This window comes from Ostrinia furnacalis, unplaced genomic scaffold (assembly GCF_004193835.3).
Source record: "Ostrinia furnacalis isolate ACB-3 unplaced genomic scaffold, ASM419383v2 OfSCF1351, whole genome shotgun sequence".
Lineage (NCBI taxonomy): Eukaryota > Metazoa > Arthropoda > Insecta > Lepidoptera > Crambidae > Ostrinia > Ostrinia furnacalis.
The window spans coordinates 510412-532311 of record NW_021131590.1 but is presented as its reverse complement, the minus strand read 5'-3'; the positions used below and the strand labels follow the sequence as shown (position 1 = coordinate 532311).

Here is a 21900-nt window from a genome sequence, read left to right as displayed (position 1 = left end):
TCTGTGACACAGAGAACTGTGTAGGTAAGTAGAGTATTTCATCAGTTTTTTCTGCAGGATTCAACAGAAATGTCCCCAAGAGTGAAGGTTTACCAATAATAAACTGTATTTTATATTGTAGTGTACGGTAGGTACCTACTATTATACTTACTATAATCTTGTAGAATGTGATAAGCAATATTTAAATAATTTTTTTTCTAATAATTCTGCACTATTTAAGGCGGGCATAAGTCAACTGTTTTGTCTCTTACAAGACATTTTTTATATATTAAATTACTTTTTCTCTAAATAAGGTAATAAATATATGAAATCCCGAAGCAATTACACATAAATGGAAATGTCTCAGATTCGCCAAATTTAATAAAGCTAATTAATGAGCCATTTCCAAGAAACGGGAAAACGTGACATATTTAAATAAACGGTCCAATTAAGATATCGCGAGAATGAATTATGCCCTCCAAAAGTAGGAAGTTAATTATTTTATTTTAAAAGGAATGCTCTTTTATACTATTAAGATTCTTGACAGTTATTTGAGCAATCAAAATTGTTTTTTTAGAAAATTACAAATCATAACCTAGTGAAAAAAAGTTGTATTGATATATTTTCAAGACACAATGCTATCTTCTTGAGGTCGTCGAAAAATACCGTTTTAACTTGTAAAAGACAAATATTGTTTAGGTAAAGTCTATTAAAATCAGCGCATAGAATAAAGCATGCAACATTTATTTAAATTAATTATAGAAACAAAACTTTAGGTTAAATCGAAAAGTTAAAAAAAGAGCACCGAATTCCCGCGAAAGCGTTTAACCCGGCCAAATTAAGAAGGTTTCCATTTGCAGGATGAGCAGCGATGATAGATGATCTCCCAACAAAACGGTCGCCATTGTAACGAACAAACATTCAGAAGAATTCTATGAATGTAATGAAGATAAAAATTGTCACAGTACCCAGAACTTTTCTTTATTTCAGTAGGACTAAATATTATTAGACTTAAACTTAACTATCGCTGTAAAAAAAATATCAAACATGTTGCATTTATCATGCAGTTTTATCGATGTCTAACTGGTACATACCTACGTAGGTACCAACTTTAAAATACAAAGAAATATACGCCAATAGATACCTGTCGATAACGAATGTCACTTTGTCTATAGGCTCTATAATTTTCCAAAGCAAACCTACCGGTACTGTACCACCTGTGATTACGTCGTATGTGGATTTTTCCTGCTCGCTTCATTAGAAGCGCCATGTCAGTGCCAAGCGACGCCGTTCCCCGAAACGTGATCGCATCGTTCTGGCAACTGCAGGTGAGAAAAAAATCGTCGAAATATATTTCCGACGATTGCGAATAAAGAAGCGAAAACTGAATTGAGTCTAGTTTTGAAAGCGGTAATAGGACAATCCATTGTGTCACTACTCACTTCAGAATAAACTTCAGTCTGGATTTTTAAATATTTTTTCCAGAAACTGGCAAGATACTTAAAATATTATGATGACACTACTCACTATGATGTAGTTTAATAACTTAGAAAAGGAACTGTTGTCACAATAAAGAAAAGTTAAAAGAGTTAATTATTAACATCAGTGCAGCAGTGGTTTAACTGAATAGAGAGCACCGGATACATTCACCCAAACCTAACAATTAGTGTGCTTTTAACATACGTATAACATTACATGCCTTTGCCTGCAAGCTTTAATTAAAAAATATACGTATAACATTCTATGCCTTTGCCTACAAGCTTCAATTAAAAAAATAAAAAGATCATAAGAAAAGAAAGGCAAGGAAATAAAAACGCAAGTGGTGGTTACCGGTCTAATAGCGCAGGCGCGGCAAGAGAGCGTGACGTCTCGAACGCGACTCGATCGAATTTGAATCGAGAACGGTCGCACTGGCTGGCGATAATGAATTCATTTTAATTTTCAGTTAGTGCGATTATTCAACCAGTGTTTTTTAATTCGAAGTTTAAACTTTTTTGAATCGGAAAAATAATTCAAAATTGGAATGCCAATTTTGAAATTTTATTCTTAAAGGGGGCATCTGTTGATACAAAAGTAAGATGCTTACTATCTTTATTAAACAAAACTGGTATATTTTTGTTATCAATTGATATTACATTATCAAATTAGGCTTACACAGTAATGATCTAGTAGTCTAGACAGACAGATGATAGACTGTAATAACAAATGTTTCAGTAATGTTAGACAGTAAATTGCTCAAAAAAGAAACTGAACCGCTAAGATATCTAATTTAAAACCAATTACCGAACCATTCAAGTCCGTGTAAAAACAATTAACAATAATAAACAATTCATTAGTAACTAGTACTACGTGGTTGCTATCACTGTATCAATAAACCTTGTTATTGTTTTGCAAGCAGTTATCTAACAAGAATGTATTTACTACTGGCCTACTCATCGTTAATGTCTTGGCAAAACACCAATCAATATGAAAGAAACAAGCTACGTGATGAAACGCATGCGGTATTTTTTCATCAAAGGATTCTGATGGAATTTAATATTGCTACGTTTAATTTGAAGTAATAAAAAGTTTAGAGATAGATGCTTTTGCCTCAAAAGTCAGAATTTCAGGTTGTAAGTAGGGCATCGTAGATATTCCAGGTAAATCAGACAGGTGATATTTATTGGTTGCTCGGATTCAACTCCCGCAAGAGCGAGACTCTTGGGGGACCGACGACATCTTTAAAGGTAGCAGGACTACCAATCGGGCAACATGGAAAGCATTGGGGGAGGCCTATGTTCAGCAGAGGACGTCCTATAGCTGAGACGATGATGTTGATGAAGACTCTTGGGACGTTCAAGATTGAATCTGCACTCAATACAGTCTTGAATCTATTCTTCAGTTTGAGTCAAGCTTTCAGTACATGACTATAATGTATCTTAGTCATAAATTCTGTCCTGTGATTAGTCTGAATATAACTCAACCAATCCAAATCCTCAATCTAATGTATGTATGCTTAAGATTGGATTGAATTTCTACTCACTGATTAATCACGAAATCTCAGAAACTGTAACACCTACAAACTTGAAATTTGACAGGTAGGTTCCTTATAGGGTGTAGACATCCGTTAAGAATGGATTTTACTAAACTCCACCCCTGAGAGGGTAAAACGGGGCCCACGCGTACGAAGTCGCAGGCGATCGCTAGTGTTTAATGATGAAGTCGATTAAAAACTGTGTAATTAGTCTAGGTACCACTGTAATTACAGACTGTAAATACAGCCGTAATAAGCCAATTATTTCGCGAAATCATCCATAGCAGTTCAATCCATAGAGATTAATGTTAATGACGTGCAGCGGACATGTTTGAATGGCATGCAAAGCAGCGGCGTTATGCTAACAGGCTATGCCGATGTAATGAGCTGTGTTCAGTATCCATCCTGATTGCTTTGGGTGATATAGTTATGGATTTGGGATTACGTTGAAATCGCATTGTCCCTTTATTTACTCCCATGCCAAAAAATTAAGGCTAACCGTAAATAAAAGCATTATATCTATACTAATATTATAAAGCTGAAGAGTTTGTTTACTTGAACGCGCTAATCTCCGGAACTACTGGTTCGATTTGAAAAATTAGGTAGGAGGAAGCCTATAGGCTATACAACATCACGCTACGGTCAATAGAAGCAGAGCAACAATGAAAAATGTTGCGAAAACGGGTTTTCACGCGCACGATGTCGCGGGCACAGCTAGTTTTTAATATAATAAGAAAGTAAACGGGCTTGGGGCTGTAATCATAATATAACAGAACTCCTCATCCTTGTATTCCAATTCCGAACCTATTTGAGTTTGGAACTCCCGCGAGCATCCCCAATTTCTCAATCGCTCGAAACAATCACACATCGACAATTATCGAGCAAACAATTACAGTCAGTTTAAGCCGGCTGCACACGATACCTACAAAATAGTGTTGGCAATAACGTTGGGACAAACTATCTAGATCCACACGGTCTTCGATCAATAATACCAACCAGATATCGGGTCAGCGCAAAAAATACGTCTCACAAAATAAAAGAGAAGTGAGTAATTAATTTTTTTTTTCGTATGGTATCAATTTAATTAAATATTTTAATAGTCTTTAAAATTCCCATACACTCCGTTAACTGTGAGTTGGCGTTAATTAAATAAGAACACTTCCCAAGTGCGCTGATATTTCGCGAGATGTAATTTTTGCGCTGACCCGATCTGGTTGGTATAATATTGTTGATCGAAGTACACGGTGGTTTCGGGAAGTATTGGGACCAACGTTTGTGCCAACGTGTGGCGCCGGCCTTAAAGCACACTGGCGAATTGCCGCGGTACGGAACACGTGTCGCCCACAAGTGGGTCAATACATTATTTATAGGCCTCACACGTCATCGCCACGTAATACGTCGGCCGGACAGGTCGTGATCTTTCCCAGTGACGTGGAAGAGTTAAAACGAGAGTTTAAGCGAGAAAAAGAGGTTAAAAAGGTCGTAAAACCCTTAAACCCTCTTTTCTGAATTTTTTTTCTTAGTACATTGGGGGCGTTTGGCAATCGCTATGCGGTAAGCGCTGACTGCTAAAAAAAATTAAAGAAACACGTCACTATTGAAGTTAGGAAACATGTTCTCGCCGAAAACTGCTGCCGTAGCGATCGTCATTTTGCTTACAAACGCTTCCAAGCGCTTTTTTTCGCCAAACGCACCCCCATTGTCTCGTCCATCCGTTCCATCATCTTTTTTAAATTAAATTCCCATGCACAATCGCTTTTAACTAAAGAAGGCCTTAAGGCCTATCAAATCAAGTAAATCTTGGTTTAAATTTGCTAAAACTCCCTCAGTTCTATTATTTTTAACATCAAGAAGAAAGAAATAAATGCAAGAATCATACACAAGACCGCGTCTGAAGTCTGAACTGAAGAATCCATTAGTTCTCATAAATAAAACCTACAAAATTATACAGTATTAGAAATTGGAAATTTGATCGAATCGAAAGTGAAGTGTTTACAATTCAAACAGCTGTATTGCTGAAGAATTATTTTTGTAAATATATTCCTAGTATTCGCTACCACGAGTAACTTTTGTCCAAAATTTGTTAGAATACCTACTTACATCATCATCATCATCAACAAGTCTTTTTTTTATGTAACAGGAGGCAAACGAGCAGACGGATCACCTGATGGTAAGTGATTACCGTCGCCCATAGACACCCGCAGTCCCAGAGGCGTTACAGGTGCGTTGCCGGCCTTTAAGGTGAAGATACGCTCTCTTCTTGAAAGTTTGCTGGTCGTATCCGTCTTTACTAGGAGCACGACCCTCTCTAATTCACAAGAACCAAATATGGGATTTGGCCTGTACTCCCCACGCTGGCCAGACGGGTTGGGGAGGCCTACATATTAATACAAAACGGTCCCCACACACTGATTTAACTAGCTACTGATCTAGGAAGAGAAACAAAACAACGAAATAATTTGCAACTCCATTCACAAATTCAGTTTGTTAATTACTTTAGCTGACTCAAACAAAAAGATCTTTTCAAATCTTTCCAAAACAAAAGAAAATTAGTAACACTGCAACAACGACAATACAAACTATGTTTCAGCCAAAACAGACAATACAGCACGTTATACTTACACATTTTTGTTGAAAAATCGCACTTATTACCATAAAATAAAATACTCTACAGCTGCTTTATCCTAAGACAAGACATGATAGATCATTCTGGAACTAACAAAGTCGTTATGAATAAAACTAATGTTCCATCCACGCCTTCTAATTACGTTTACATACAAAGCGGCAATTTATTATAATGTGTCTTGCTTGAGTCAGCCTTCTCTCCTAGTCTTTAATTTTACTCGTATTATAATTTCTAAAATGTAATAATGCGAAAAAGATTTTGATTTAAATGTAAGTACCTAAAACAGTACCTTCTTATACTCACGATAGCATAAGACATAGGACTCTTCATTTTGTGACACCTACATAACATGCTTCAGTATTTACCTTGATGTGCTGTCTTTAGTACCTATCACAGACGAAAACAGGGGGTATCCTAAGGACAATACAACCCTAAATCAAGAATTAGGTAACTCGCAAGAAATTGGAGCAGGCCCAAAAGATATAAACAAGGATTATTTAACAAAAGCGTAAATCACAGTTCTTTATGATTACTCTAATTGCTCGCGTGTCATAGACAACGGAGTTTTTGTGGCTTGTTTATGGTTGTTGTAAAAGTGACACGATGCAGTAAAATTCGATCCATTTGCAGTCATATTTAGGAGTAGCTCGGACATAAATCAGTAAGCTAGTAATTTTAGATCATAAAATCATAATGTTAAAATCGATCTAGGTATTGATATTGAGCCACCTAATCTCAAACTAAGCATTTAACTAAAAGTGGTGGTATGACATGGCTAGACCCATCCCCATGACGATAAAATTCTGATGTAAATCACACTAATATTTGCAGAATTTACAACACAACCTAAGTTGTAGTTTGAAGCCTCACACTACGGTCATCTTTCTCCTCCAATTTCTAAGTTGTAACATGACGTTATTTTCAATGCCAACGCCAAGCCACGCCCATTCGATTATGTGAATGACACAAAAATCAAAACAAATCGAGGTTTACACACCTCTCGGCGATGTCCCGCGAAAAGCATTGTTTTTGTTGGTTACATCATTTTCGTTGACAACAGGCCAACTGTCGTGCGCGAAAATTACAAACAATTTGTGAAGACCGATGAATGGACATGAATTCAGCCACAACACTAATTAGTACTTAGTACAGTAGGTCTAGAGAGGCCTTAGTAACCAACATTCAGATAATGGGCAGTCCACTATGCTGTTGTTGCGGACCGAGACTTCATAAAGGTAGCAGGAAGGCGCTGGATGCAGGCCGCTACCAACTGGCCAATATGGGAATCATTGGGGGAGGCCTAAGTTCAGTAGTGGACGTCCTATGACTGAAATGATTATGATGATGACTGCTGTTATACGTTGGGTCTCAGGGATTTTTATTCAGCCATTACCATCTACCTTCGTAAGGGTGTCAATGTGACCGCTCTGTCACATTTTACAGTTGGAGAAATACACCTACCTAACCTATCATCAGTAGGTGATATTTCGCAAGCCTAGAAAAGTATAGTAATGACAGTAGCAAACATTATCTTTGACTACTGTCAGCCACTACGGTTCACGTTACAAGATTATGATCAGTACTATCAGTATGATCACCTCTGTCAAGGAAAGACAGGCGTCACGACTAGCTGACGACATGATAAGTCAATAAATCATAGTATCGTTTTGGGAGATAGTCCGTAACTTTTAGGGTTCCATCAAAAAACTATAAAATTTGATGATGAGACAATCACCAACGTTTATATGAACACGGTAACCAGACGAGGAAATTTTAAATTGAAGCTCAAATATTTTCTGAACGCCGAAGTAAAAATCAATAAACAAGTTTCCCTCTTTGCAGAAGTAACCACAGTTCCACACACAGGGCATCACGTTCGTAACATCTGGTCCACACGAAATATTTGAATGCAAACTTTCTGTTCACTCTAGCGTACGAACATAATTGAGTCAACAAACAAAAACTATGCGAAAGCCGAAAATATCGGTGAACAACTAGAGGCAACAATTTAACGAATGAGCGCCGAATTCGGTTTTCGGAGAAATTCCGTTGGGTTTTGCGAATGTCACTTTTGACTTTCCACCTTGACTTTGAGGTAACCCTTGATCTAAAGTTGGTGTTACAAATGGACAAGTATGCTCACAGTTGGTAAGTCAAAGTCAAAATTTCTTGAACTCGGAGTAAATGAGATGCAGTAAATGAGACTACATGAAATAATATACAGTAAATGAGTATGAGTATTAATTTGCTATTGGATTGCAATTACAAATCAGTGTCCCTTAAAATTATGTCAGTCTGTAAAACGCCTAATCCCAGCGACCATAGTTATGATTTAAAGATAAAGAAATTGAAAGTGGACCACACTTCAGCATTTCTCATTGAGTGATAAATTAAAGCAGTCAGTATTGTTACGAAAGACGTTACACAATACTCCAAAACTAGATCAGTGTGAATCCTTTACACATTCTTTGATTTTAGTTACGCGAGTAAATATAGAACGCTTGTGTATACTGTGAATCAATTTATCGCCCCAACTTCGCGGTCAAAGACACAGTCCAATACTTTAATAGACCATTTGGAGTTATTATTAAACCAAACTATTTGTGTACCAGCATAAGTCCTTGTAACGATCTGGTCTTTTGAGTCCTACTTCTTGGCGATCCAAATTATGGGGACGTGAAATTTGAGGTTATTTACGATCAAGAAATTGTACAACATTTTAGACCTTAAGATGACGGTGGTAAGGCAGTTGAAGAGGCCGTTGTTGCAACAAACGCTGCGTTCGCGCATGACGTCAATGCAGTGAGTGCATCCGCTTGGATTCGAGTTGCACTTAACGACTAAACAACATTAAGGAGGTTGTAAAACGTGTAGTTTAAACTTGTTGGTTTGCATACGACGAAGTATTGTAAAAATGATATTAGTTCTATAACAAACATGTGAAAAAATTACGATTTTTTAATATACCCAGGATTCGTACCTAAATCTCATTGGCATAATCTCTGACTCATAAATTCTACCAGAGTCTGAAGATAAACAAGAATCTACACATAGAAATAGATTTAAAAATCTGTGATTAAATTAATTTTAATCGGTAATTGGGTATTAAAACATAAATTTATAGGATTTTAAACAAAATCATTAAAATAAAGACCAGTTTTCTCAGAAGAGAAGGCACAAAGGGGATGATACACTGCGATCAAGAATGGTCGAATTTCTTAGGATTCTTATTTCCGTATAACCTGTTATTAAGGGGAAAATTATTATGCCAATATTTTGTGCAACCATAAAGCAATTAAATGATTACTGGAACAAATAATAAAAACACAGAATTTAATGAACTACCTAGTGTTTATGGGATTTACCTAATCTCTTTGGGATTTTAGATTTCTTGTCTTCATCCTTCCTTATTACTTGCTGTCCCTGTAAACTTTTCCTCTTTACCATTATTTCTTGAAATTAAAAACAGTTTCATATAGTTCTAGCTATTGAATGGTTAAAATCAATATTAATTTTCTAGGTAATAAATGATTTGTTAGTTAGTTAATCAATGTTCATTTCACTTTTATGAAAGAAAGAATCAGTGTTTAAAACTGTGTTATGACTAACATTATCCCCTGTAATATTACGAGTACTTTAAACAGTGTTTTAACTAAAACTGAAGCACTATTAATCTCCTGTATCAGGTATCCATAATTCCGCACAAGTTTAAAGTTAAACAACAGTTTAACTGGAAGTTATCTCACCTATATACAAGTTTCTAGTGAACTCCGCAAACGCTTCCCAGTGTATATTTATACCTGAATCATATACGACTCACGCACCTTTTGATGTACCATAGATTGATTCACGGACTATTCTGCTGAGTATCTTCAGCAGTTATGGTCGAATAATGGTTCTAAAATAGCCCAAAATAGCACAAAGATGTAAAAAAGCGAATGGATAAGCTCTCTTTTGTAAAAGCTGTAAAATTTGCGGTCATTGGTAAGGTTAATGGAATGAAAAGTTGCAAATTAACACCATGGACGGCAATTTAATGGAGTAATTATGAAATTGATTAATTTTGATGCCTCATTTTTAGTTTACTATGAAAATTGTTACAAAATATCGTCAAATATTTCTTCCGGTCTTTTAATGCGCCTTAATTTCATAATTTATTAACGTAAACCCCAAAAAAACAATGGCATTGTCTACAATAAAATTTTCACCTATCGTTTATCCTCTCTCTAAGTCTGGAAGAGATAGCTTCCTAGCGATAAGACCGCCTAAATTGTCCCGCTTGCCGAAAATGAGGTCAAAGTCAAACTCAGTTTCAAATTAAATATAAATTAACCAAATCATACGTCATTTCGAAACGAACCACTATCATTTCACGGCTGTCGATTTAAGACGGCGCGGCGCATCATACTAATCATTGCATCTTATGTACTAGGTATTAGGGGCTATTTTACAACAAAAATGTGTAGTCTTATGAGCTGTCGATTATACCAATTACTAGTTATAAGTACACTTTCTAGATGCAAGATTGACGACCACTAAGATGGAATCTTGTGCGTAACTGCGTACTTACTAACTGCGTACGCGTCGCATTGCTCTTGATGTTCAGGACCGTGGATTATGGCATTAGACTCATTGATATTATCTGGGTCACTAATACTCTATTGAAAGAAAGAAAGAATGACACCTTTTCACCATCTGACTACCTGGCCAATAGTTTTTGTAAAGAAATTAATGTTATATCTCAAACTCTCTCAGTTAATTCTATTTTCTATACTCATATCTCTTCATTGACAATGATTAATTTAAATTCAAACTAGTATAAAGGCCTTTTTCAGGCACTTACTACACGTCCCGAATAAAGCTTACCCTAACGAGCATGTACTCATACTATAGCCATAATTAAACTGCCATGGCAGTAATATTTAAAAAACCTCAATAGGTACCTAAGTATGTTGCTAGTGAGCTCCATACATTATGTCAGTTTCGAGATTCCTTGTTACTGCTTTTCAAGTGAATAGGTGTGCCTAATGGCCTGAAACGCCTAAATGGTCAAACAAAACACGAAACCGAAACGAGAATTAAGCTGAACACGCTAGACCGTTTTAGACGGTGTTCCCCGAACTATGTTACGCGCCCCTCAAAATACTGCTAAGTGGAAGAGGTGAGCTTCCTCAAGCGCCCTCTTTGCCATCCTATAAATATAAAGCTGAAATCACGTAAGCTTCAGTCGTGCAGGAACGCCCGGGAAGACAACCGTGCCAATTCCGAACGCTACAGAGTGACAACGTGTTACGATACGCTACGCGATCTTTGATTTGCAATTTGTGACTTGTGTTGTGCAGTGCAAGATTCAATATGTTGGACCGGTCCATCCTTGGTGGCAGTTGGGAGAGCGTGGTAGGTTCCTTTTTTGAATTTCAAATTTAAACTTTTTTTATAGTTTGTATAAATGGCCAGTGCTAGAAGTTTGAAATTTAAATGAACTCATTAATCAAAAACAAGGGCCATTGTTCGTTCCAAACATAAATAATACGAGCAACTACATAATTAAAATACAGATTAAGAAAATAGGCGTGAGAAACGTCATAAACAAACCAATCCCACCCATTTAATATGGTCACAGTGTTACGCAAAGTGCATGGCCAGTAATACGCTTAAAAGGCAAGTGACTTGTCTATGGCCGCTGTCATTGAACTGTGGCGCGTGCGTGCTGTTTGAATATGGAACGTTCTTTTTGTGGTAAAGCTCTTGACATTGCGTTCCGATTCACGGTTAAGACTTACATGTAATACCTTCCTTATAAGAAGTCGTAGGAGAATTTTATTTCGTAACCGACTGAGAGTCACGATAGATATTAACTAAGCTAAGCCTGCTTTAATGCGACTAATCAAAAGGTCACTAGATAGATATTGTGCAAGAGGTTCTAATTGCAACCTTGTATCAGCATAATGCATTTTTTCTGCATATCATTATTAAAAACTATTGATTCAATAAAATGTTAAAATCTTGATTTAAAAATTTAACTTCGAATATTGTATTTGGTTAAGAAAAAAAATTAGAAAGTGTCAGCTTATCTTTTAAAAAACCGATAATGGTATATCGATTTGATGATTTACCGGTTTCACAACTTGTCATATTCGCGTACCGGTTTGACGCGATGTCGTACTTTCACCACATAATGACAGGCGTATAAAGGGATTACAGATTTCAAATTGGTTTATTTAATGTTGCTCAATGTAGATTTAAATTGCTTTTAAACATATTCAAAGAAAGGAGGTTACTTCCTTTAAAAAATCTATTAAAATTTTTACTCGTCTTAAGCACAAAATGATATTTACTGTTAAAAGGTTATTTACAGTTACATGCATTAACTAAACAAAAGCTTTTGCTGTTTATATCGACAAAGAACTGCTTTGAATCTATGTAAATTTCAATCACTGCTTCTATGTTTAAATTACGAAAAAAACGTTCGATCAATGGCGTCAATTCTTTCCGTACCCGTTGCTAACCGATTCATTTTAGTTCCAAACCGTCAAAAAAGGTTTCATGCCCTTTTTGTTCGAAAATTCGAAATTTAAACTGTTCAAAACTTTTTGGAGTGCGTTAAAAAGTCAAGAGATGAGGTAACCAAGTTCACGACACGTCCGATGTTGCAACAGGCGTCTGTCATTCCGGTTTATTTCGAAAGCCGACTCCGACCGGCATCTGATAAAGACAAATGACGTATTAAAACCGAAACAGATTATAAACGGTACAGCTTCAGATGGATTATTCAATTTTAAAGAGCTGTTATAATTTATATTTAGAACTAGTCGTGTAGAGTCTTTTAAAAAACATCAGTAATTTTTTAACTTCATTATATGTTTCCGCATAATCATTAAATAGTAGAAATGAGAAATATTTACAAATCGCATGAATCAAAAACATAATTCACAGACTGCTTTCTCTACAGTGATGAATGCCACCCTTCCCCGCCATATTTACAATGTCGTCGAAAGAAAAATTTTGACATTTATATTGTAAATGCTCACATTAACATCAATTTGTCAAGTTGCGAAATTGTGTCTTTTAAATCGTACCTTATTCATCACCGTTTGTACGGTGTGTGAGATTCACGATGTTTTATATTAAAACACATAATTTGATATGTTTACGGTGTTGAGGTATTACGAATGTGGGTCAGTGTTTTTAAAACAGGAGTTACCGTCTTTTATTGTGATGCTGTCAGCTGTTATTAAAGTGACATAACATTTACCCAAAAATAACACAGTAGCGACATCGCGAACTTTATTAAATTCTTAATTAAATGTTAACTTAAAATTTCATCAAAATTGAACTTTAGAACAACACGTCACAGTTCATTACCCGAAAAAAATATAGCGATGTGCAATACATTAAAAAAAAGATTACTCATTGAGAAAAAACTGAGAAGTTAGGAAAAAATTCGCGTGGGATAATGTGAGTCACCACAAAGGTCGCGTTCACTAACCATACGTAGAGTTTATAAATAAACGGTTTTTAATTGTCACAGATTTCCAATCGGTTATCAACCTCCGGACCGAATGTCACATGCCTAAATAGAACGCTATATTTGAATTGGGTATAGACAATCGATTGACAGCTGATATAAATAAACACGTTATTTATTTATTTAACCTCGCTGACTTTTATAGAGCTCTTTTTCGCTCCAAAGTCAACCCTTCTAGTACTTTCTTTTGTAAAATAAAATTTCCTGTGTGAAGGGAAACTTCTAGTCTAACCATTATAATTAATTACTTCGGAACTGAGCAGGACGTGTGGACTAATGCCATAGCTGTAAATTCATTTTAAAAAGTGTGCCACTCAGTAACTGTGTGACTGAGTAAGTAATATTTTTTGCGCGGGTCTCGCACATTATGAGCTAACGGTAAACTAAGCAATACAATCGAAAATAAACTTTGCCTCAATGAAAGACAGTTCTCTTTAAAAGCTAGGTAAAAATCAATATCATAATTAATGTTAGCATTTCTGACCTTACCCCATCTGTAGGTCGCGGTATACTTTCGTCACGTAAACTATCGTTAAACCATAATAGAATTGCATTGAGACTTCTAGGTATTGTCCGAAATAGCCGCGACAAATTTAACCGTTGTTATCACCTTCATTCTATAATAACGTCCAGGAGTAACGCAAAGTATGCATCGAGACAGAAATACTATACGCATCTTAGTGTTACAACATGGTGTAGGGTTGCCATGGTTGACTTTTTACGGACTTGTAAGGCCAAATATTGTCTTGTCCGGCCTGTCCGGCTTTTGTTAGGCTTTTTATGTGGCTGGCGCGTGGCGTGCCAATCGAAAGTCGAGAGAGAATTCGAAGATGATAGTTCTCACTAATCGCACCCCCTATTAAAAACCACTAGCTATTAAAAAAAGGTATGTCCGGCTTTTTGGGTAAAATGTCCTACCAAATGAAGCACAGAGTCTGGCTTTTGTGTTTTTAACTTGGCAACCCTAACATGGTGGTCTGAAATAGGACACGGAGCGGGCGCATCGTGAGAATAGTATGGACTCACCAAGACCAACCGGCAAAGTAAATTACCTGAAAAAAAAGCACAAGGTTAGCAATGTTTTGCAGATTCAAATTCACAATTTTAATTAGACCGTGTTAACTAAGTCTATTTCGGATGACCCATTTTTGTCGACCCGGATTCGCAGTGCGCTTTTTTAACGCGAACACATTAAAAAATAACGTTACACAATCGAGCTGTCAAAACAAACTAACAGATTCGCCGTGTCACTGAAATATTCTTTCCAAGGTGTAACAGTTTGGGTTTCAAGAATTCAAATGAAGATTTATTATTAGTTTTGTTTTAAAAATAGAAACGCTTTGGAGTTAGAATATTTTTAGAATGGGTTTAATTTAGAAAAAACATACAGCCAAGGTAATTAATGCTGACAACTGACAAGCATTTTAAGTCTCATCTCAATGTACGCATACTTCATTTTCTTAAAAAAAAGGTTTTACTGAATCTTACAAATAACAAGATAAGAATTTAGCCTAGGCGCAGACCATCGATTTTTCGTCGGCCTATAGTATAGTCGGGCAGTTGATCAGTATGGACATCATGTATGGAAGTGCGCACATTACACCGATTTGATTTGGTCGATTCTTCATACAATTTAAAATCAGCACAACTATTGGCCAACTAAAAATCGGTGGTCTGCGTCTAGTCNCAAGAATTTAAGCTTTATATTTTCGAAAACGACAGAATTAAATAATTAACTACACCTGAATAGGTAATATCCATAGAGTTCTAACGTTTGACGCGCCACACCATGTTCTAATGAATTCCAATAATAAACGCACTATTTCTGTGTGACCTATTATCTGACCAGTGCTGGACTGGCATTGTGGAATTTTAAGAAAAACATAAAAATATTGCACAATATGAGCGAGCAGTAACGATATAACCGTTGCGCAAGACGAAAGTCGTTAAACCCGAGAGCTTTTGGTACTTCAAAAAGATTTATAAACAAAACACCTCCCTTTTCAAAAGATGGAATATATAAATTACGTATAATGCGGCCCTTATCTCTGACTTGTTTATGATACGCTCATTATCAGGAGTGCATAAATTTTGTATCAGATAATACGTGAGAACTTTTAGAAATTAAAACTCGAGTGCGCATATAAAATGCTCAAAGAGAATTAATTGGCCCGGACGCTCGCCGATGGTAAAGAAAATAAACACGACAGATACAAACAAGATTATTAAACGGCAGAACTCTAATTTTCCGAGAAAACCTTGATCAAAAAAGTACAGTTAACTATTATTCTTATTCTACATAAACTTCCTTGACAGTTCACGGTTATAGTTATAACTCCCAGTCTTGCCCTGCCAAGTAGTGGAACATATGGCCGCCTCGACAGGTGGCGTCAGACATCTGGGCACCACGAAGGGCTCGGATGACGAACTAGAGAGGGACGGCTGCTAATGCACCCTGTGACAGAAAGGGACAGCCGTCAGCCCTGCCACAAAGCCGCGAACTATTTATAATAGATTTACAGCCACTTAAAATAATCTGGGATATCTCACTGTTTACGAAATCTTTGATATTGATCGTTTGTTCTCTCGTTCCAGGTGTCGAGAGACGACTACGAGATCGACTACAGCCCGAGTCCTCGAGGGTCTCCTTTGAAGGACACCTCCAACATCCAGGATGAGCAGTTCTGCATCAGCCGCCACAACCCTAACAAGACGTTCCGGAGGGAATCGGTCATCGCTTCGTGGAAAAGTCTGAAGAAGGAGCGTGAGCAGGCTTTGGGGAAGAGGATAATCTACGTCGATGCCGACAATTATCAGGATTACTACGGCAGGAATAAGGTGAAGAGGTGCAAGAGCGAAAGGACAGCCGGTGTGACCGCAAAGGTTCCCAAGAAGGTCAAAAGGACGTACTCTGTGTTGTACAGATATGACCCCAACGAGGAGAAGGTCGTTAAGGAGTATAAATACCAGTTGCCGAAGGATTCTGAGCCATCTGAGGTGTCTGAGAACGTGTTCTACAGCCCTCCACTGCAGAAGTCTTATTCGGAGCCCTTCTTGAGGGCCGAAACGACCCCCAAGAAGAAGGTCAAGCGGTCCTTCACAACCCTCCTTAACATCAAGACGAAATTCCTCAACATCTTTTCGTCGAAAAGTTAAGATTACAATTTAGATTTAAGGATATAATTTGCTCAAGCTAATGCATTTTTGGCTTCGTTTACATTTGATAGAATCAATTCGCCTCAAGTCTAGTCAAAATTTTACTAATTGGACGTAAAATTTCAAAACAAGGTATTGTAGATTCCAAACAATACCATTGCTTAATTAATTAATATGAACAAAAGATTTTGGAAGTGTAAACGATCTTAATTAGGTATACAATTAAGTATAGCTTTATTAATCAATGTATAATCGTACCAATTGTATTTCATATCAATATTAGAGGTAATTAGGTTAATGACAAGCAATATTAGTTTTTTTATTTGTGATACTGTTGTGTGTTGTGATATTATGAGTTGTATCATAGTTTCGGAGTTGTATATCCAAATCTATACAATTTTAGATAACTATATATTATTAAGTTGTTCAAAACATGTATTAGTATATTTTGGGGTACTAAATGTTTCCACATAAGTCATTATAATTGTTTATATCTTTGTATAAAATATGAATTAAAAATCTAAGTTTTGTAACGTTGGCATGCACCTACTGATTGGAAAAGCTACTAATTTTTTAATTAAAATTAATACGTTGTTTCCGTGAAATGCAATTCAGTAAAATTAGCACATAATTTATGAAATTATTAATAAGTGTCTTTATTCTTTTGAAATAATAAAAAGAATAAAAGACCTTGTTATTTTACACTTTAAAGTAAAGCAGCCAACCAAATTAGTATTATTACTCCACAAATAATAATTTATTGTATTTTTTTTTTTTTTTAATTAAATAAATTAAATAATATTTTGTAATTAAATAAATATCAATGATTTCTTTTTTCAGTGTAATGGTATTAAAAGGGTTTTTATCATTTTCATTAATGATAACAAATCTGATTTCTAACTGTTTAGTGGAGGATTAAGTTCAGCCAATACTGTAACTGTACTTTATAGTAATCGTACCTTATTGTAGGTACAATTAATTTAATTATTAATATTTTTAATAAATGAAGCACATAATTACAATGACCTTTTTAAATTAACATAATACGTGTTAAAAACCACAATAGTTTATATTTATTATTTTATTAAGTACATAAAATATGTTTAAAACAATAAAAACTCTGGATTTCTGTCAGCTAGTGTACAATTTGTATTTAATTTTTTACGTGACATTGACGCATAATTATAATTTGTATTATGTATGTTATAAATAAGACATTATGAGGGAACATAATTATGAACATTGTCATATTCATAGACTGTCACATTCAAAACCTTTATCAATCGTGTAAAAATAATAATAACCAATTTCGCAGAGTAACATTATTTTACTGATAAATAATGTTATTATACACTTTAATACTTTATTGTTACTTTAATTCGGATAATTTTTTATTGAAAATCGTAATTATCATCTGATACAAGAATATTGTTTGTCAAAAATGTAAGGATTTTGTTTTTAATAATTTTCTTCTAGTCAAAGATACAGCCAATAAAATATGTATTTAAAATAATTGATAAAATAAGCAAAGGAATAAACTAACCAAAGCTTTGATATTTAGATTGATTTACTTCAATTTAGATTAATGTAATTTACTGGTTTCATTCCTATTGTGTAAGATATAAGATTTGTAAGATATTTTTAAGTAAGTTTATATTTTACTATTACCTAAATTGTTAAGAAGATGAAGTAATACTGGAAAATAGCATAAATTATTATAAACTGTATTATGATACAACAGGTAGAAATAAATTAATATACGGTTTGACATAATAGAGAGTTTTATTATAAAACACTTATGTAATTACTGAAATTACTTGTAAATGTAAAGTTATAATTATAAAAATAACTCTTTCCTGTAAAATGTAAGAGCGTATTCACACCAAATATGAAGTGGAAAAGCGCCTATCAAGAGCCTAATTACAAATAAGAGACTTTAATGAATCGATATCAGATTACCCAGTGACCTCTACCTCTCGTCTTCCAAACAAATTAATAGTGTTATAATAACAGTAATATAACAATAGCACCCCGCATCCATTGTTGATTGTGACATTTGATAACGTGATACGACACTATTGTGACGTATCATGCGGGAGAGATAATGGAGGGATCGAGGGTTTCATATTGGGGTCCCTCCTAGATAAGATGAGAGCATGATTTTGTAAGTAAAACTAGGAATTACTGTAAAGGACTATTGAAAATCTGTTTCTGTAAGACCTTTTGACGTATTCCACTTGAGCACCCGCCCAAATAGCACCTGCACGAATAGCACCTATCGATATTTTGGGCAGGTGCTCTTGCCTAACAAAATTAGCAGCTAGCACTAGGCTGCTGTTGTAGGTGCTCTAAGTGGAATTAGGCCAGGTGCTATTCATGCAGGTGCTATTTGGGTGGGTGCTCAAAGTGGAATACGTCGACCTTTTTTGTAGACGTGCTTTTATTTCTTACTTACAGTCTGCCCGCAGTATTTTTGTCTGTCAAAGGCTTTGTTCATTTGGTCCTTTTACCATCAGTCTGAGTTCTGTCCAAATCGGTTCAGCTATTTTATATATTCGTTATCATCAGGTCATTTAGTCTCCACTGAAGGAAGACGACCATCTCTAATTTCATCATCATCATCATCATTTCAGCCATATGACGTCCACTAATAAACATAGGCCTCCCCCAATGATTTCCATTTGATCGATTGGTAGCGGCCTGCGTCCAGCGCCTTCTAATTTACCAGAGGCAAAAGGGAAGATTTGTCTTATACTCCCAAAGTTCCAATGTTGGTCAAACGTGTGTAGATTTGCCGGAATAAATAAATATACAAATAAAAATAACATGTTATTGTTGTAACAACTTTATTATCCACTTTAAAAAGCTGTTATTTTGACAATACAAGCACTTCAATTGAATTTATTGCTAATTAATTTCATGATTGAAATACACAAAATGAATCTGCCTTTTTAACAGGCAATCTGTAGACTGTAGATATAAAAATTAAAAACCAAACAACTTTCCTCAAAAACATCGAAGCGTGTAATACCCCCGTTACGAGGTGTGAAAACCATATACGCACACATTAGAAGTAACTACATCGTTATCTTAAATTTCCCTACCCCAATATTATTAGGGAAGACCGAATAAATGGATATCGATCTTTAAAAAAATATCGACGTCAAACAATCGAGATTCGATATTTTCCTGCCGCTTTCTTTCATGAAACGTTTCCCTAATCTGCATATAAACATCTAGTGAATTTGCGTTTCTGCCTCTATGTAGTAACATCAATTCAATATGAAAAATATATTATTTTTCTAAAATAAAATAACGCAATTCAAATCTAAAAGTAAGAAATATAGTTACTGAATATGTTTTTTTTTCTCAAAAATTCTCAAATTTTAATGAATCAGGTTGAATTCAGGTAAGAGCGAGCTTTATCATAATTATTGTGTCTGTCTTCGATAAATTCTGAATCGTTTATCTTCGATTCCATTTCAAAATTAGAGTCACTCGCCATCCCTAGTGATACAGTTACCGTTGCTAAGTGCAACAGCGTTGTTCCTGAATAAACAAAGGATTAACATGCAAACCCACATTCCCTCGAATATCGACAGGGCACGGCATAATAACGATATCCGACGACCCGCTTCGGGGTAGACAGACAACCCTAAAGTAAACGGGTATTGGGGGATTTGGGGGTCTACTCAGCACAATTTCGATATCGACTCTACCTGTTTCTTTCACAACATGCAAGCCACTATGAGCAAAAGGATGGTGCGATTGAATGAAAATATTTTTCCAGAATAGTCCCTCTTTTATTCGTATTGTGTACTTATTAGAATTCAAAGTACATTAAAGGTTAGTGGGTCAAGAAAATTAGAGTTAGGAAAATTACTAAAAAAAATGATACCAAAATTATTTTAAAATAATGGAAAGAAAGTTAACACAAAATAATGATCATTCGTTTCAGTCGAAAGACGTCCACTGCTGGACAAGGCCTCTCCCAAGGATTTCCACGAAGACCGATCCTGCGCCGCTAGCATCCAGACACCTCCCGCGACCTTCACCAGATCGTCGGTCCACCTAGTGGGAGGCCTGCCCACGCTACGTCTTCCGGCTCTTCTTCTCTCTCTTCTTAATTAGATTCATTTTAATTAGTCTCAAAGTAATTCTTCATTTAGCTAGCACAATCTTGAAATGTGAAAAAAATAATATTCATCTAGCTTTCTCTGTTTTATGTGTACGCCCGTATTTACAAACATTACTATGAGGTCTCAGTTCGCGTGGTCGCACAGGGTCGCACTCGAACCAATCACAGAGCTCTATTCAACGCTGTGAGTTCGATTTGCTGCTTTACTTAAGCAAGTATCGTTTGTGAATACAGGTGTTAAGATTCCGTGAGATTTCATTAGGAAGTATTGATATTTTAGTACTAGTTCTGTTCTCCGTTGTTTTCTTATCCTTTTTGCAAGGGGTTTGGTTATAAATACGGGGCACTGAAACCGTATTTATAATACCAGATGACTCACAAGGAAGTCTAACTTGGGAGTGTAACACATATTTAATGATTCCGTTGAAACGAGTTAGAATGAGGGACATTGTGGTTTTAATCTTAATGTTAAATTTAATATTAAATGTAATGAAACCGACAAATCGGTTATAACGCTTGATGTTAATGTTTTTATGTTTGACATAAACGAGTGTGCTGAAGTAGCTTTTTAATGGGCTACAGTTGATGAAAGACGACGTGAAAATTACCATCAGATGGCGCTGTGGTAGGTAGGTACAGTCAGCGTCAAATAGATAGAAAGACAACAACCTAATTCCAATTGTAGCAGACGTGTTGCGAACTTTTTGGCTACTTTGGGTGTCGAACTATCTGATGGTGACTGTACATCAGAATATAATTTTGTTGCAAAGTCACAATTATTATTACAAGTATTACAACTATTGATGTGCACATCAAGACTGCAGTCAATACGTGAATGCACTTTGAACGCAACGACTCGTATGTCTTTAGGAGACGTATCTTTGAACTATTAGAGTTCTAATTCGCACACGAAATCGCATTTCGACCATGTAACTTGCCACTGTATTTTTGTTGTGTTTTCGTCTACGGCTAGCAGACAACTGATTAACATCCTTAAATAGATGCACATAAAGTTCAATAGCATGACGACTTCAAACCAACCGCTCCTTCGATTGCCCTTTTATTTCACTACCTNCACTATTTCTTCAACCGTAAAGCAGCAAATCAAATAAACAAACCACGAAACAGGATATGAACCATTTCAAAAACGTGTGTATTCCCAGAGACATTGAGTTCAAAATGCAATGAAAGTAACTGTTCTGGATGCGCCTAAATTGCACAAAGCTCGTATTTCTTGAGGGGTAGAGTTGGGAATTGATTGCGGGATTGCGGCGGGTTCGGAATTAAACGTTGCTTGCGTGGCAGGGTTGTCAACTTGCGAATATTCAGAGAAGACAAAATAAATAGCTGGAAATTCAATGTAAATGTTAGAACAAATGAGGAAAACATTGGATTGAGAAGCTTGAGTACACAGACCAGTATAAATATTAAGACAAGGAAAGATGTAAAAGATACAACAA

General features: G+C 35.7%; 2 protein-coding genes across 2 annotated transcripts in view; one reads left to right on the top strand and one right to left on the bottom strand.

The window, feature by feature from the left end:
- Positions 1–21900, bottom strand: part of Dyrk3 (Dual-specificity tyrosine phosphorylation-regulated kinase 3) — a 198911-nt gene that overhangs the window by 30941 nt on the left and 146070 nt on the right. The window lies entirely within an intron of this gene.
- LOC114352405 (uncharacterized) lies at positions 10833–16926 on the top strand. The gene is made up of 2 exons (XM_028304002.1): positions 10833–11015; positions 15742–16926. Exons 1-2 carry the CDS (start codon positions 10974–10976, stop codon positions 16300–16302), a joined length of 603 nt encoding a protein of 200 aa, XP_028159803.1. The 5' UTR covers positions 10833–10973; the 3' UTR covers positions 16303–16926.